Below are 17,795 nucleotides of genomic sequence, written 5' to 3'. Positions count from 1 at the left end.
TGTATATAATTTTTTGAGACACAATTTTAATTTCTCTTGGTTAAACATCGATGAGTGGATGGTTAGATCATATGCTGGTGCGTGATCAACTTTTAAACTGTCACTTTCCCGATTTTGCCACTTTACATTCCTACCAACAGAGTAGGACAATTCTAGTTCTTCCACATCATCACCAACATCTGGTATTTTTAAACTTTAGCCATTCTAAATGGTGTCGCTTTTTATCTTTTGTGTGTGTGCAGGGGGCGGGGAGGCAGCAGCTAAAGAAATGAGTCTTTTTACACTCTACTTCTGAAAATTATAATTTGTGATACTGTTCTTTGGAATGCGTTGCATCCTTTGAGCCAAATTATATTAGAAGATAGCAAGGTACTAATTGTAAGAACATAACTTTCTTTCCTTTCCTTGTATAGATATTCATCTTAAGAATTTATTAATAAACTCTAAAGTGGGGGAAATGTCATGTTGACAGAATCTTTTTCAAATTGTTGTGCATCCAAGTTCAAAGAAAATTTATCTTTAGTGATTCTTAGATGGGAGAAAGCAATATACAATGATACCACTGCAATTTCATTTTAACAATTACAAATTTTATTTTCTTTCCAAGCCCAATTTCCTAGGGATGGTTAGGTAAACAGATAGTAAATTGAAATATCCTCCCAATTCTAAAAATACTTTCCAACAGCAAATGTAGAGAAGCAGGTAGAATGGATTTTCTAAAATTAATGCACATTAGTTTAAAAAAACAATTAAAAATATATGATTATTTGTCAATAAGACATCACAGAATAATCAACATGTCTTTCTTTTTTGATTGGCATTATATCAACTAGATTTAGTAAGAAGACGGGCTATCAGTTTTTATCTTTGTCCCTTTTTTTAAAAGGAAGAAAATTAGTTATTACTTAATTAATGTAATTTACTCATTCTACTCTTTCTGTGTGGAGCCCAGGCCAGGAGAAATAACTTGAGTGGTGCTTTATGATGAAAAGGTGGTGAACCAATCACTGGGAAGTCTATTCTGTTTTGCCCAATGTTGTACCACTTAAATCACATCTATTATGTATCTTAAGATTCAAAATTAATTGGACACAGAAGGGAATTACCTTGAACGGTGGTTCGGCAAAAAACACGGATTCCTTTCCCGAAAGTGGTGTTGAAGTTATTGATCTTGGGGAAGACACATCACTCAACTTAAAAAACAAAATGAAAATCACAGATAAAGAATGCTTCTTCAAGGTCTTTTCTTCTCCAGTGCCACAGAATTCACCTACTTAACCAATGCAAATAAATCCAACAGTAACCGTCCTTAGTCTCAATGAATTCAAGGGTATTTTCAATTTAATGCAGCCCCTCAAAGACTTTCTGAAAGTTTGCAGAGTATAACTAAGTAACTCTGCTCCTATAGTCACAAGAAGCAATTTTCAAAACCTATCAAACCTCTGTGGCATGTTGAAAATATTATCAGAGACTATGCTCACATAATTACTATAACTTATCAGAGGAGATATTCCTCTCAACTACTTGAGAGATTTCACAGACATTTGAGCTTCCTCCTCTAGGCAACAGTCACTATAAGCTCAGAAATGAAAGCCCCTTTTAATATTAGCCAACTTTGCATGTAATTAGAAAGGCAAATATATTTTAGCAGTGTTTTAAGAAAACTAAAATTCATCTTCAGTTAACTGCCTCACCAGCTACCCACTCTCCCTGCCATTATTTAAGCTATTAATGTGAGGTCCTAAAAGTAGACTGCGCTTTACTTAAGGAAGCGGTTTCTGTCATAAATTTTGAGAAACTTCCCTGAGGTTTTTATTTTTATTTTTTTTTCCTTGAGGCTTTTTAAAAAAGACACTGTTCAATTCCTCAGCCTTACAATAAATAAGAATCAACATTATTTCCCTACTACTAATAAAAATCCTTTATACCGCTATCTGTGATTTAAAACCAGTATGGAAAACTTCAAATGTGCATTTAAGAGTCAATTCTAAAACATTTCTTTGGGGCCTAAACACAAAATGACAAAATCACAGCTTTTGGTTGTTGTTGGCTTAAGGTTTGTTCACTGTTGGTTTGCTTTTGTCTTTACCTGGGTAGGACTGATAGGAGGTGGTGGAGCTTTGCGTTTTTTTGGAGTTCCACTTCTTTCTGAGCTTATTTTAGAGACTTGATCATGCTGGAAGTTATCACAGTCCAAAGAACGGATGTGGGTTAGTTCGGTTAGTAAAGTCTGAACAAACAGCTTCATCAAACAAATGAGAAAAACCTCAACAGTTCATGCATTTCTTACTTTATCAAGATCTGACATCTGCTACCAACATAAAAATAAGTAATATGCATGCTCCAAGTGTTCTTCCAGCAGCCCATGCTTTAATAGCGAGAAAATATAAAACACAAGACAAAACCAGATTAAGTTGGTGTAGAGAACTGGGAAAGTGGAAGATGGGGAGCTGTCTGCCCTAGTTTAGAACCCAGGATACATTCCTCATCTAGCTTCCATCTTGATGCAAAGTGGTGGTATTTCCACCACTTTGCATTATTTCCACTCCTTTTCTTAAAGAATGTTGATATGGGAGCAAGGGGAAATGTCATCTCTGAAGGTTATAAATAAGTAACCCAGTTAGTACCTAATAAATTCAGTATTGACTATTTCCTGTTGATGATAATTTCTCAAGAATTTTGATGTATAAGTAAATAAATATAATAGCCAACTATACAATTCATCAAAAAAGAAACAACATTAATGATGTTTTTAGGAGAAAACTCCAAAATCACAGGGCAATCTTCTCAATTTCTGTCTGTAACTCTAATGGCATTTTAGAAAAGTTCCAATTAAAATGAAAGGACAAGCTAAACCTTTTATGTTCATTAAATATGTAACACTGCCATGGACAGAGGTCTAAAATCCATGGGCTACACAAATATTTAAAATATCGTTGTTTGTTCACAGAGTTAACCAAACATTTTTACACTGACAGAAAATATTAGTACATTTCAGAAAAAGATGAATATATAAGTAGCAAGTTTTAAAGTCACATGCTTTGGCAACAGGGTAAACCATTAAGGAAACCTTTACCATCTTCTAATGATGAATCATTTATTCTGAAGATTTTTTTTTACTCCTTAAGTATTTTCAACATAGTTTTTGTCACTTTTCTAGTAGACTACAGAGTGGTTTAATCAGGACATTTTCAAAGTCCCACAAGCTATGATGACCAAAAAAATACTCTCCCCCAAAGATAGGTACCTGCTTTGGTTTTGTTGGTGTCTTTGAATCTGTAGAGGAAAAAATGAGAAGAAAAAAAAAAACTGTAAAAACCATGACTCACTTCCACTTTCAGTGGGCGATACTCACATATACACACTCACACCCATAATACAACAAACACAATATTTAACACTTCATTTTTCTTCAAGAATATGTTTAAAAGAATAATAGAATAGATCATATTGCACACATTCCTTTACCCTTTGGGGAAAATGGAGTGGATAAATTTAAAACAACACTGGCTATTTTCTTTCACATACCAGAATCCTGAGAGATTTTTGATAATAGAAGGCTTTGAATTCCTGCATTTTCTGAGAGTTTGGAATAATGTAAGGCATTGTGTCCAAGAGAATCTACAAGGTTTAGGTCTGCACCCTTTTTAATTAAGGCTTCCACGATATTAGAGCTGCTGATCTCACAGGCCAGCATGAGAGCAGTTCTAAAGAGAAAAGGAGACACCAAATTAGTACTAACACAATGGGAAAAGACTTTCTTGGGAAGTCATCTATCTTAAAAACAAGGGAAAGAGATTAAGTGCAGTTAAACACATATACACTTAATCTTCTAGGGAATCTGAAATTTAGTGCTAGCAAGATGAAATCAGGTTTTTTTTTTTAAAACTTCAGATTAAATCAAAACATTAAACCATATTAGGTCAAATAACATAGACATAATCTTCTAAACATAATCTTCTAAATATGATGGAATTTAATATGACTGGCACAAATCATGTCCTCCTCTCTCCTCAGGCATTTTAAAATACCTATAAGTCATTATGACTATTTTTAAAAGCAGCCGATATGTTTACTCTTATTTAATTTTGCACGAAAAGCCATTGGAAATGGCCTAGTCACTTTAGTATTCAATAATTTCATCATAGACTCAATGATGTTCCCAGTGGTCTGAGGGAAAATTTTTTTTAAGTCAAAACAGATTCCGGATAATCAGAAGAGGCAGGAGGGGGTGCCTGGCTGGATCAGTCAGTAGGACACGTGGCTTTCAATCTCAGGGTCGTGAGTTTAAGCCCCACACTGGGTACAGAGCTTACTTAAAAAAAAAAAAAGAGGCAAAAAATGAAAAAATTAAAACCACTTTCTAACAAATGATCCAAAAGAAAGCTATGTTATTTTGAGACTCCCAGAATGTGGATATCACCGAAATCCCATGATTTCTATTTCTGTAGTACCTTCCGTTTTTGTCCCTGGAATTTATATCTGCTCCATGGTCCAGGAGAAAGCGACAGACCTCACTGTGGCCATTTTGTACTGCAAGCAGCAGTGGTATATTCCCGTCCTAGGAGACAAATGGAGACGTTTTGTAGCTCAGACACCAATGCCAGAAGGCAAAGGCCCTTGTTCTTTGTACATTTATTGCTGAGCCGTCCTGCCACTGTGACAGTTTGTGTCCCCACTGCGTGCCATTTGGCACAGTTCTTCTTAGGGAGCGGCACCAACTGTCAGCTTTTCCTCAGGAACCTCAGCCTCTTGGGTGGCTTGTTGCCTCGGTGACCACCACTCAGTCTGGCGATGATGTGAGAGAGAGGGAACACCAAGTATGTAAAGTCTCAAGGCAAGTATCTCGTGTTTACTGAGGGATGACTCTGTTTCCACAGGGCGGTGGCAGCTCCTTCCAAGCCAACTACACGCTTCCTACCATTCCTCCCACGACTTGCTTCTCAGAGGGTACATGCTTTCATGACCTTACAGGTACCAAACAGAACATAAATTAAGAGTCTGTCTATTCCTGACACCTGACTAGATAAAAGATCAATGGAAAGAGTGATTAAAGATGACAACTGGCATTCCTTTAAAACAAGAAAATGATGTTGAATCACTATATTATACACTTGGAACTAACGTAACACTATGTTACCTACACTAGAATTAAAATTTTTTAAAAATTAAAAAATAAAAAAGACAAAAATAAAATATAGCCAGTGGTTTTAACATGAGGATTTTAAAAAATATAATTGCTGCTTAAAGATTGAGTCTCTATTTAAAATTGAATTTCAGATACATTTCTAAAAAGTTATCTCCGTGAAATTAAAATACTTTTTGGTTATGAAGTACTGAGATTCAGGGAGTGGGAATTTATCTGCAGATTCTATATACTCCCCTAGCACTATCCCCACTAGGTATAATGCATGCATGTCAATTCCCATTCTATGGCAGGAAATTTAACTTTCTAACCAGGAATGACTGGCATGTAAACTTACTCTCAAAATAGCCCAACAGGGTTAAAATAGGCTAGAAGCAATCTTTGAAATTGGGAAACCCTAACCAAGAGAGTACCCAAGATGATCCATGGGAAAGAACACAACTAACAGAACTTCTGTTTAGACTTACTTCTTATTTCTACAAACCAAGAAAGTAAGCCTTATTAATATTTAGGCTGATGGCAGACAGGCTCAGAAATAAATATATACATCTGGATATGCACATTTCAAAATGTCTTATTAATGATTTAGGGACTGATGGGGAAAATAATCGAATCCATTTGGCAGAAGAGGACCCAGGTTGGAAAGTACTAGCCTTGCCAAACAATTAGGTCTCTAAACGTTTTCGTGACTTTCAGGAGTAGCCCAGAGCACTCTAGAAACCCGTGTCCATCTCCACCTCCAGGAGCTGCCCAATACTCACCAAATCCTTGAGGTTTATGGGGCTTTTGTGTTCGCAAAGAGCCTGCACAGCTTGAAGGCAGCCTTGCGCCGCTGGGGAAAGGAAGCAAACAACCACAGCCCATCACAATGCTGCTGGCACAAGGAAGGGCATCAAACACTTTCAGGACGGAACGTTCGTGTCCCACCCAGTTTGCCTATGTTACTCTAGTTGCGCTGAAGAGAAATGGTATCAAGAAGGTTAAGTAAGGTGTTCTCAGTTATTGTTAAATTTCCATATTTCCAGACCAGTTGCCCTCACGCAAATATTCGGTTTAGCGTTTTGTAGGACTTAGCTTGTCCATGACTAGCACTGATGGAAATTTATAAATGTCATCATTCCTGAGCTCGGTGTCAGCGTTTTAGTACTCGGAGCTGTGCTGACAGATAATGATAGATAGTAAGACAGAACACTGATAAATAAAAGTGGGGTTTCTTTTGCGCCCCAAATCAAAAAAGTCTGTATCACACATTACATGAAATCTGCAAATGCTTAAGAGTACCTCTTAGTTTAAATAAGAAGCTTGCGTTAATTAAAATGTAATAACCATGACAATTCTTACTGACAGTTTGGCAGGCAACTAGTGAATTCTAGATGAGTTCGTTGATAAAACTCTACACGTCACAAATTGAGGGAAATGGAAATTCTAGGAATGCGGACAGACAACAGCATCAGAAATAAAATGGTAAAAGACCACGGGTTGATTGAGGAAAAGGAAAATTTAGTATATATATATTTTTTTGTGGCAGAAGATAAATAAGAGACTGAAAGTCACCTGCATAATGTAAAGCTGTTTTCCCAGAACTGTCAACGCTCTCGGCTGGGCATTTAGACTAGAAGACAAAAATAAATAAATACACATAACAAAATTCAGTTGTTTAGTTCATCCTTTTCTGGCAAGGTTATGATATGTCTTATTAGGAAAAGTATAAATAGGAGTAAGCCCCGATTGCTGTGCTCTGGCCTACAGTCTCCTACTGGGGCGGGGAGACGGGACTCATTTCCACGTAATGGTCACCCAGGCAAAAGGTCACCTCTTTGTTGCCTTGGCCGGCCTGTCCTCTCTCTCACACTGGCACCCCATCACCAGCAGACCATTCCCACCAGCTAACACATATGCTCTAGGAGTTCTCATCTTGATCCCATCTTTCCCCCCATTTCCTGCCCTAATTCTCTATCCCCCTTCACAAAACCAACTTTCTGTCAAGAACGGCCCATGTGCAACCCATGCTCCCTCACTTCCCATTCACCTCCAAACCCAGGGCAGCTGCGTGCTCTTCTCCAGACTCCATGGAGATGGCCCTAGTTGGTCACCACTGACCTTCATGTTTCCCATGACAACAAACATCTGTGTCCTCCTCTTACTGCGATCCACGCCCTTCTCCAAGGATTCCTTCCTCTCAGCTCCTAGAGCCCACACTAGCCTGCCCCCCAAACCCTCAGCCCCCCGCTCTGGCTACTCCCCCTCCATTAGCCAAACAGAACCTTGGGGTTCCTCGCTGCTCTCCTCCTTCGTGATCTCCTCCACACCCATCTAGAGGCTGATGACTCTCAAATGGAAATTGTAACAATAACCACCACAATAGCATGTATTAGCTATGGTGGGCTGGGCACTCTTCAAAGAACCGTCTCTGGGATCCTCACCACCCTAGGTAGATACTATTAACACTCGCATCTTCATCTGAGGAAACTGAGATACAAAGTAGTTAATAATTTGCTCAAGTCACAGGAAGTGGCAGAGCCAGAATTCAAACCCCTTTCCCAAACGGCGCTGGGCTAGAGCCTGTGATCTTATCTGCACACAATAGACATCAGCTCCCAGACCCCAGCTGGACGTCCCACTGGCTACTTCACATTCTTGCTCGTGTAGGCACCTTAAACTAAACCTCCTAAGCCTAGCCTAAACTTCGGTTTCCTCTCCCTGACACTTCCCTATCTTTGTCAACAACACCATCACAGAACTAGTCAACGGGCCAGAGACCATGGGATCGTCTCCCTCCCTCCACCGCCATGTCTTGTCAATGCTGTGCTCTCAGTACACCCTCTCCACTCTCTTTCCCACCCCACCCCCCACCACAGCCAAGCCAGCACCCTCTCACCCAGACAAGCAGTGGCAACCTCCCAGTGCTTTCCACAGCTCCGCCTTTGGCCCTATTCTCTGTAGGACTAGAGTGATCCTTTAAAATTGTGAATATCATCAGGCCTTCCTTAAAAGCCACAGTTCCATGCTGTGGTCAGATGACTTACAGTCGTCTATCAAGCCACACAGGCCGGCTCCCTGTGTCCTCCTTTCTCCTCACGTGTTTTGCCCCAGGCTTTCTTTGCTCCCTGACTAGAGCCCCTCCTATCAGAGGGCCTCTGTACTTGTTCTTCTGTCTGCCTGAGATGCTTTTCCCTTGACTCTTTCCATCATTTTCAGCTTAAATATCACCTCCTCCAGGAGGCCTTCCCTGAATATCCACCCAACATTCCCCTCCCTCAGTTCTCTGTTAGTTTTCTTCATGATGTACAATTTGTGGGATGTGCCCTGGGGATTTGTTTACAAGATGGCCAGTTCCACCGGGAGAGGGGTTGCACTGTTCTCTGTTCATGAGCATATACTCGATATTAGACACAGTGCATCGTGCCTGTGGGGGCACTTGTAAAGGAGGGGGGGACTAGGGGGCTCTTGGGGGAGGGAGAGAGTTCATTTGAATTTGAAGAATCTCACAAGACCCTCTGTGCTCAGAACTTTAAAATGGCAGCCACTGGAGAAGAGATGCCTAGAGACCCTAGAGGGGATTAAGTGCAGAGGGTAAGGCAGGGCAGGAGGTAACAACAAGAGTCCCCTCACAGAGGGCAGGGGATGCCAGGGCACATGTGAAGAATTGGCCAGAGAGGTCCAGGACACAAGGAAAGCAGCCCATTAGTAGGACATCAAAGCCTCAGGTTTTAGCAACTATTCAGAAAGAAGACCAGCAAGTCTGCAAGTTAGGGGCAAGAACAGGCAATGTCAGAGTGAAATGTCTGTCTGCCCTTCCGTGGTAAGAAGAATGGAGATCAAGTTACGACTTACCATGCTTTGGCCTAATTTTAGACTAGCACAAGGAAGTGTTTAAAGGCTTCAAAGATTCCAGAGAAAAACCAATCCATTTGCATAACCAGATACAAAATTACTTTAGAGGCTAGAATATCTGTTCCCTGCCAATGAGGACTTCTAGCTTGTCAAGTTCATTCTTCCTGAAAATCAGAGCCAGATGTAAAGTCTGGATAGCCAAGCCAGACTGGGAATGCAGATTTAAAAGACAAATAAGTTAAAGAAGAAATTAAGGGAAGGCCAAGGGTATGGAGGCAGGATGCTGGGACAAATCAGTGATCTGTCATTTATCCGGAGTGCCGGGTCTCAGAGAAGTCCTATGTGAACCGTTTCCAGAGAGATGCCTCATAATAAACACAAAAATAATAATCACAATCCCAGATGTTGATCTATTTTTTGAATTTCACTTCAAAGACCTGTTAAGGTGATGCATTTCCGGCATTGGTGGTAGCTTGCATCATGATTAATGCAAGACAAGAAGCTGTGTGATCAACAGAGCGCGACAAGTTGAAGAATGTGACCACATTTAGGCATTAGAATTGCCAAGCAAATTAAAGCACGATGCCAGGTCCCACACGGCGCCCACGAAGGCTGAGACAACAGCACAGCAGAACAGTCCTCCAAGCGCAGATTTTACTGCTCTGTGCCCTTCCTGAAAACCACCAGCTTGCATTCTGACTGGCAACCACTGGATGTTACGGTATGGACTGCGATCGGGAGTTCATTAAATATTCATCTTTAAAGATTTACAGACGTCGTCCCCCTCCACGATCATCAGAAATGGGCAAGCTTGGCAAACCAGGGAGTTGGCTTCAAATCATAATGAAAAGTAAAACCAAGAACTTAAACAAAAACTAAGAGCCGAGAGCTCATTAAGAGATACACAGATGGAAGTAATGGTTCTGTTTCTCAACGAGAGTTGCATTCTACCAATGACGGAAGGAGAGGCTACCAGGAGACTGGAAATCCCGTCCTGCAAGAATCCCCAAGAGCAAGGAAGATGTTTTAAAAATGGACTGTGTGAAGGACATAAGGCTTTCAGAAAAGAAAATGGGTAGCTGAATAAAGGAGAGAAAAAGGCTGGATCCCCGGAAGACACTCCAACTTCTTCCCAGTGCAAGTGCTATGGGAATAACGCATTCCTTGGTTAGCATTTCAAGAATGATGCCTAATACACACGCAGAGTCTGATGGTATTTAAAGGAGCGTGCGCACGTTTGTTCTTTCACAGATGAGGGTACTCTTAAATTTAAAAACTGGCATCATTTTAAACATTGATCCTTTGAGGGTGTTCCTGTTACCTGAAGGAGCTTCCGGATGCATTCATGGTGGCTGTTCTTGGCTGCGAGGTGCAAAGCACTGTGTCCTAAATGGAGGATAAAAAGAAATTTTTTTTGGAAAAAAAGGTCACACATTTTAAATCCCTTTCTAATCCCTGTAAGGAAGACAACTATGAGGAAATAAACTGGTCTCCAACAAAGACGGGATTGTTACTCTCGAGGGGAAGGCCTCAGCTTCTTATCTGTAAAGTTCAGTGACAAAAGAATGGAGAACACAGAGTATCCCGCCCACTGGCTAATATTCAGGGTCTACTCCAAAGCTGTTCTCTCGGGGTGCCATTAAATCTGGGCTAGAAGCTTGCAGGCAACTCATGATATGCAGCTCAGCTCTGTTTCCGGCTGTCAGTGTGTCCTGCGTCCGCACTGGGCTAGGACCAACACAGGCCCAGAAGCCCAGGCGAAGCCACCCGGACCTCAGCTGAGAACATTCGAAACGCCCACACACTTAAATCCCGATTTTGGACCTTTCATATTTCCCTCTCCTCCGAATGTGCTCCAGCCCCTGCATGGAAATTACCTGGAGTTTTCAGACACTCAAAATCCTTCTGTGGAAGAAGGGAGAGAGTTGTAAAAGCAGTAATACGCTATGAAAGTGGTATTTCTTTACGTTCCCTTCACAGAACGTCAGTCTGACATGAGGCACTCCGATGCCTCAGCGGTCAGCTTCGGGAAATCCTCATGCTGGACCCAACTCTCGCCACTGTCTAATGGGCCACAGAATTTCTGTGGAAGAGGGCCTGAGGGGTGGCCTCCGGGCAGAAGGTATGGCTCCCAGCCCAGCAGGCTCCCACCCAAGACCCTGCCCCGCTGCTCTGTGCTGAGCCGGGAATGGCTTCCTGCAGATCACCACACGGCTTACTCTCTCACCTCAGACGCCCCCGAAAGGGTGCTTTTGAATGAGGTCTTCCCTGGCCTCCGCTTTCAAAATTCTCATTCCTCCGCCCTTTTAATCCTCACTCCCTGCTTCATTTCTGTTCCTCAGAGCATTGAGCACCGGCCCACACTCCCTTGCCACCCCCCCCCACACACATACCACACAACACACACATCACACAACACATACATACCACACACACACACACACACACACACACACACAGATGGAGATCCCTGTGTTTCTTTCCCCACTAGAATATGAACTCACTGAGGACAGGAAGTTCTATCTCATTCCCGGTGTTATCTCTAGTCCAGCACTGACGGTGCTTAGTAGGTTCTTAATACACACTTGTTAATTTGAATTAGAGGGTATACTCTTTCCAAATGTCTGGGGAGGTGATTTGGGGGAGGGAACCAAAATTATCACTGCTAGCCAACCCAGCATACATAATTAACTCTTTTTTTTTTTTAATTTTTATTTATTTATTTGATAGAGATCACAAGTAGGCAGAGAGACAGGCAGAGAGAGAGGCAGAGAGAGAGGAAGGGAAGCAGGCTCCCGGCCAAGCAGAGAGCCCGATGCGGGGCTCGATCCAAGGACCCTGGGATCATGACCTGAGCCGAAGGCAGAGGCTTTAACCCACTGAGCCACCCAGGCGCCCCACATAGTTAACTCTTAAATCCTCCATTTCCCAAACTTTTTGGCCAAGATATGCCCAATGTAACACCTGTAGACAACGCATGCTTTGGGACGTGCTTCCAACATGGTTCCTTTGCCTCGGTGCTATTGATATTTCAAGCTGTGTGTGTTGAGGGGAGGGAGGCTGTCCTATACATTGTAGGGTAATAAGCAGTACCTCTGGTCTCTACCCATTATATGTCCATTTCTAATGATCAGAAATGTCTCCAGATATTGCCAGATACCCCTTGGGGGCAAAAATCACCCTAGGTAAAAAACACTGGCTTAGAGAAAACAATTTCTTTTACAGGGTGGTCCAGGCTCCAAATATCATTTCTACTTTTTAAAACAGTCTTAACTCTGTAACTCTAACTAAAAATATTTTATTTTTTTATTTTTATTTTTTTTAAGATTCTATTTATTTCAGGGGCACCCGGGTGGCTCAGTGGGTTAAAGCCTCTGCCTTCGGCTCAGGTCATGATCCCAGGGTCCTGGGATCGAGCCCCGCATCAGGCTCTCAGCTCAGCAGGCAGCCTGCTTCCTCCTCTCTCTCTGCCTGTCTCTCTGCCTACTTGTGATCTCTGTCTGTCAAATAAACAAATGAAATCTTAAAAAAAAAATTCTATTTATTTCAGAGAGAAGGAGAATGCACACGTGTGTGCACACAAGTGGGAAGGGAGGGGAAGAGGGAGTAGGAGAAGCAGGCTCCATGCTAAGCAGGGAGCCCGATGTGGGGTTCGATCCCAGCATGTGGAGATCATGACCTGAGCTGAAGGCAGACTCTTAACTGACTGAGCCACCCAGGCTCCCCTTGACTGTAAATCTTTAATTATTAGAGAATCAAACTGCAAGGAAATACATATTTAAAAATTAAAGGGTTTTAGGACACCAGTGAGCTGTACAAAAGCACATTTAAGGTCAGAAGATCAGATTCCTTCTTTTCTGAGACCAGCTGAACTAAAGGATTCTAAGGGTATTGTGAGGGGGAGCTGTTTAGATGGTTCAGAACACAGAGAGGCAGGAATCCCTCTAACCCCGCCCAAACAGGTGAGGATGAGGAAGGTCAGGAATGGAGACCCTTGGAAGTAGGAAGACAAACCTCTTCTCTTCCTCTTCCTCCTTTCACTGCATGAGACCCCCTCCTTCCAGGATATATACTGCATCATAGAGTTCGGTAACAATATGCATTAAATAGGCTTTGGTAGGCTAGCCAACTGTCATCTGTAGTGTTTCTAAGGACAAACACATCCCGAGTTTTAAACACATGCCTTGCAGATGAACTTTTGGAAGCCCTCCTGACCGTAAGTAGAAGGTTGATTATGTCATGTGTAAAGTGTGTGAGCTTTCGTCTGTGCGGTGGACAGAAGCTATTCTACATAAGGAGCACCCACTGGAAAAAGACACAATTCTCCAGAGACAAGAGGGTAGGGAGATTTAAGCAACTCAGCAATAAAATACACCACAGGGCTTCACTGCACTCCAACTGTTCTAGTCATACCTGGAAGTAAGTGCTGTGTTTCTAAAGAAACACAATTCTTTTATTCCCTGGCCCCGTGTCATGTTTTCCTAAACCAGGAGCACAGCAGTCTTTTCAATTCAAATAGTCTCAAAATCCAAATAATACATCATTCTCTGGACGTTACACTGAAGTAAGAGGTCCCTCACTGCTATGGTTAAAACAAAATCCTCTTTCCAAATGCAAAATTTTCTGGAGAGAATACATTGTGTTAGCGACAGAATCTCAGTGCAATGAGACAGTGTCTAAGTCTGACCCCCATTCAGCTGTGGATCTGTCTGGAATATCAGGAAACAAAATCCCAAAAATAAATAACATGGCAACCCTAATCCAGGACATTCTGGCAGAACTCTGCCTGTAAGTAGAAAGACTAGTGTTATTTGTAAGTCAAGAGTTGCAGGCTATTACAGGTAGTATAAAAATCCTATTAATGAAAGGAAGTCTAAAAACGATGGCCCAGGAGCCCCTGGCTGGTTCCATCAGTAGAACGCGTGACTCTTGAACTTGGGGTCATAAGTGTTAAGTCCCACACTGGGTGGAGAGATGACTTTAAAAAATAAAAATAAAAGTAAAATGGATGGCACAGCCATTTTCTCCATGGAACGCCTTCCCCCCAATGACCTCAGACAATAACCATTTACTCAATTCTTTAAGATCACTGGAGAAAACAGAAAAGAATTAACTAACAGAGGAATTATTAATGTACTCTTCAAGTATATGTGAAAAATTTTAAGACTAATGAAGTCAGAAGATACAGATAAGCTAACAAGGGCACAGTCTGAAAGATCATAGTTTTAGATAATATAAAAAGCTTTAGAAAAACAAAGAGAGGGGCACCTGGGTGGCTCAGTGGGTTGGGCCTCTGCCTTCGGCTCAGGTCATGATCTCAGAGTCCTGGGATCGAGCCCCGCATCGGGCTCTCTGCTCTGGCGGGGAGCATGCTTCCCCCTCTCTCTCTGCCTGTCTCTCTGCCTACTTGTGATTTCTGTCTGTCAAATAAATAAATAAAATGTTTAAAAAAAAAGAAAAGAAAACAAAGAGAATAATACTCAACTAGATAAGATTTAAAATATTTTCTTAGAAATCAGAGTTTCAGAATGCTGACTATACTTAAACAACAAAAGTATAAATCTGGTTCTTATTTCTAATTTTAAATATATTTAAGCATCATTAGTCTTAGTAATCCTCATCTTTTCACCAAATTTTCATCACTGACGTGCAGGTCCATTTACCTTGTTATATCCCCAGGAGAGGATCCAAATATGAAAGATGTATTTATAACCACTATTTTTACTATTAGTTAATGGGATTATCCCTTAGTCCCCCCCAGTATAGATCTGTATAGCATTCCATATGGAATTAAAAGACTTCCTTGCATGGATGTATACCATCTGAAATACTTTCACAGTGAGGTTAGGCTGATGGTTGTATATGGCTGACCTTTCTGACTGCCCATACACAGGTCCATAGCAAGTAAAGTACTACAGAATATAATCCTTTTTTGTTTGTTTGTTTTTCCTTATTCCAAATGAAAATATGAAATATACTTCCTTGGCTATAATTTGCACTTACAGTTTAAACAACCCATTGTCTTAAATGCCTAAATTCTAAGATGGATAGATACTACCTTGTGTGTCTTTACATGGTATCAAATTTCAGTGGGATTGGGGGGCACCAAGAAAGTCCACCTGGAAATCAAAACCAAACCTCAACAAGCCCTTGGAAACCCCAGAGAAAAGTCAGGGTTTTCAAGCATTCCGCCTTCTCAAAACTATGCATTCTGAGGTTTGCCTACCTCAGTTCTCACTCTCCTAAATCGCTCTTCTTCTGTGAGAAAGGACATTTTATTTTGAAGGTTAAGTGTGCAAAGGGATCAGAGAAAATTTCAGATATGGGTATGAGATACAAAATGAACATTATCCTCTAACCCCTGCCTCTACCTCCTTGTGTAACAAAACCTTTGGTATTTTTAACTGGGCACAATGCTGCCCAAAATCCCCGGCTTCCGAGAAAGCTGAGTATGGCCACAGATCACACTCTGTCCAATGAGATCTAAGTGTGTGTCTTTCATGTGCTGTGTTTGTCCTTACCCTTGCAGCTACTGGGACACAGACTCAGGGGAAGCCATCCTGGGCCACAAGGACCAGAGCCACACCCCGGATGGTAGAGCAACCACATGTGAATCCTTCACAGGGCAGAGCTGAGCTGCCATACCCATTTGGGACTTTCAACTGAGAGAGAGAAAATTCGATGTGTTTAAACCACTCTTACTTCGGTATCCTCTCCCATTGTGCCAAATGTATGCACTCACTAATACAGGGTGTCTGAAAGCTAATGCTTTAGGGAAGCACTGGTAACAAACAGAAGAATCTTTGGTCTTCTTCAATCTCTTGTTCATGCTTCTGTTCAATCCTGCCTCCTCCTCCAGGGTGCTAAATGCAGGCATCACCACTCCCTACCCTCAAAAAAAATCCCAAGAGCCCATTTTACTATTTATCCAGGAGAAGTGTTTTCTAAGGAAACAGACAGAAATGCCAATCCTTACATTGGTGAAGAACCAGAGCAAACAAAATAAAAGATGCTAGACAAGTAACATAGATCCACTTCAAAGATGGCGCTGTGAGCTCGGGAGCCGGCTTTCCCCACGTGATCAGGACACACCCCTGTGGTGGTGTTGGCAAACAGGCAAGTAAGGAATGGGGGGAACCTCCAAAACAAAAATCGTACAGTCACGAGCTTCTACCAGTCTGGGTTTTCTTTTCCTGATTTGTACCATGAAAGCAGCTGGCTCGGTGATTGTAAAAAACATAAATAAAGATGCGAAACCTTTTCAAAAGTCTCACGTGTATAAGGTAATAAAGGTGTTGTGGGTGAAGTGGGAGTAATCACGATCATCTAGAAGCCAAATGCTGGGAGCCCTCACGGTGTCCTGGGCACTGGGATGGCCACACTGACCATCTCACTGAAGCCTCAAAGGCCATTCATCTAAAATGATAAGATTGTTGTTGTATTGGAACCATACCCAAGGCCTTATCTTCTGACAGTGCTTTGCTCGTAAGATCACTTGTAAAGCATCCATAAAAATTCTCTGGTCAGACTTCTAAAAGTTTCATGTGGAAAGATAGGTGTTTAAAAAAAAAAAAGATGTTAAGAACACTTTGCTTCTTAAAATCCCTTTTCAAATCTAGTCACTGGTTTTAAAAATAGGAAATTATACCAGTTCAGTCATCCAGTAGTCTTGGTAGATAACACTAATAAAAAGGGTCAGCAAAGTATATTTTGAAAGGTTTTTCCCCCAAAATTGTTACAGGGCAGTGTGATGTACAGTTAACAGATTCCTACACCAGTTCTCAGTGGGTGTTTGGATTGAAGTTGGCCATTTCTCATTAATAATGTGGCAGTGTTTAAGCAGGTTTACTAAAAAAGATAACAATTCTAAGAGCTGAGCCATTTAGTTCATCCCTCAACCACCATAAAAGGTGTTTTGGATGAATGACGGCCAACTGAGGCACGGTGACTAATGAATTGTTCTGTTCTTCCTTCCTTTCCTTTTTCCTTTCCTTTTCTTTCTTTCTTTTGGGATTTTATTTATTTATTGGACAGAGAAAGAGTGAGAGAGAAAGAGCAGGGGGAGGTGAAGAGGGAGAAGGAGAAGCAGACTCCCTGCTGAGCAGGGCCAGATGTGGGGCTTGATCTCAGGATCCCGGGATCATGACTTGAGGCAAAGGCAGACGCTTAATGACTGAGCCACCTAGGTGCCCCTGTGCTGTTCTCTCCTGAGAGAGAAAGATGGGGGTAGGTGATACAGCAACTGGAAGGACTCAGGCACGGGCAGTAAAAGCTGTCACGTTTACCTTGTTTGTTGCAAAGGACAAAGTCTGAGGAGTGTTGTTGCCCTGTACATTTTCCTTGCAGCCTTTTCCTTCTTTTGTTCCTACATTTCTCTGCATGCTTCCAAAGAAATCGTGAGAGGTCAGTGTCTCATTCAGACAAAAGTAAAATGATAGCCTGAAGATCGAAGTGCTACCCTCATTGCTAAAAATATTAGTGGGGAGGGAAGTGACTGGCAGGTTTGAGACATTTTTACCTCATCGAATGTCTGGACAATGTTCTGGGCCCACACAGTGCCGTGGAGTCCACTAATTTCTACCAGGGTTAAAAAACGATGGGAGTGTGGCAGTGCCCACTGACTGGCACAGAGAGCAGCCAGTAGGAGTCTGCAGTGTCCCCTCTGGTGTTGGCTTATGGAGGGGGTGTCATCTCAGTCAGCAAGGCAGTGGGCGCTACACTAGGGTGTCCAGGTCTCAAAGACCGACACTTCATCAGGCTCTTAAAAACTGAGTTAGGGCTCTGGTAGGAAATACAGACTCTCCCCAATGTGTTA

The 17,795-nt window shown here is 41.8% G+C and overlaps 1 protein-coding gene across 5 annotated transcripts in view; it reads right to left on the bottom strand.

Annotated features, from left to right (window-relative positions):
- The window catches only part of RAI14 (retinoic acid induced 14), a 135,720-nt gene that overhangs the window by 12,982 nt on the left and 104,943 nt on the right, over positions 1-17,795 (bottom strand). For 3 of the 5 annotated variants that reach the window (XM_032851293.1, XM_032851290.1, XM_032851292.1), the window contains 8 exons: positions 10,302-10,366; positions 6,701-6,758; positions 5,908-5,978; positions 4,455-4,561; positions 3,529-3,707; positions 3,248-3,276; positions 2,090-2,176; positions 1,107-1,193 (listed from right to left, as the gene is read on the bottom strand). In XM_032851293.1, the coding sequence (XP_032707184.1) occupies positions 1,107-1,193; positions 2,090-2,176; positions 3,248-3,276; positions 3,529-3,707; positions 4,455-4,561; positions 5,908-5,978; positions 6,701-6,758; positions 10,302-10,366 (683 nt within the window). The remainder of the gene's footprint in view (positions 1-1,106; positions 1,194-2,089; positions 2,177-3,247; positions 3,277-3,528; positions 3,708-4,454; positions 4,562-5,907; positions 5,979-6,700; positions 6,759-10,301; positions 10,367-17,795) is intronic. The other 2 variants (XM_032851295.1, XM_032851294.1) reach the window with 1 other exon arrangement.

Source organism: Lontra canadensis, unplaced genomic scaffold, assembly GCF_010015895.1.
Source record: "Lontra canadensis isolate GAN:19392208 unplaced genomic scaffold, GSC_riverotter_1.0 scaffold5, whole genome shotgun sequence".
Classification (NCBI taxonomy): domain Eukaryota; kingdom Metazoa; phylum Chordata; class Mammalia; order Carnivora; family Mustelidae; genus Lontra; species Lontra canadensis.
The sequence above is the reverse complement of the archived record's forward strand: the minus strand, read 5'-3'. Positions and strand labels throughout refer to the sequence as shown.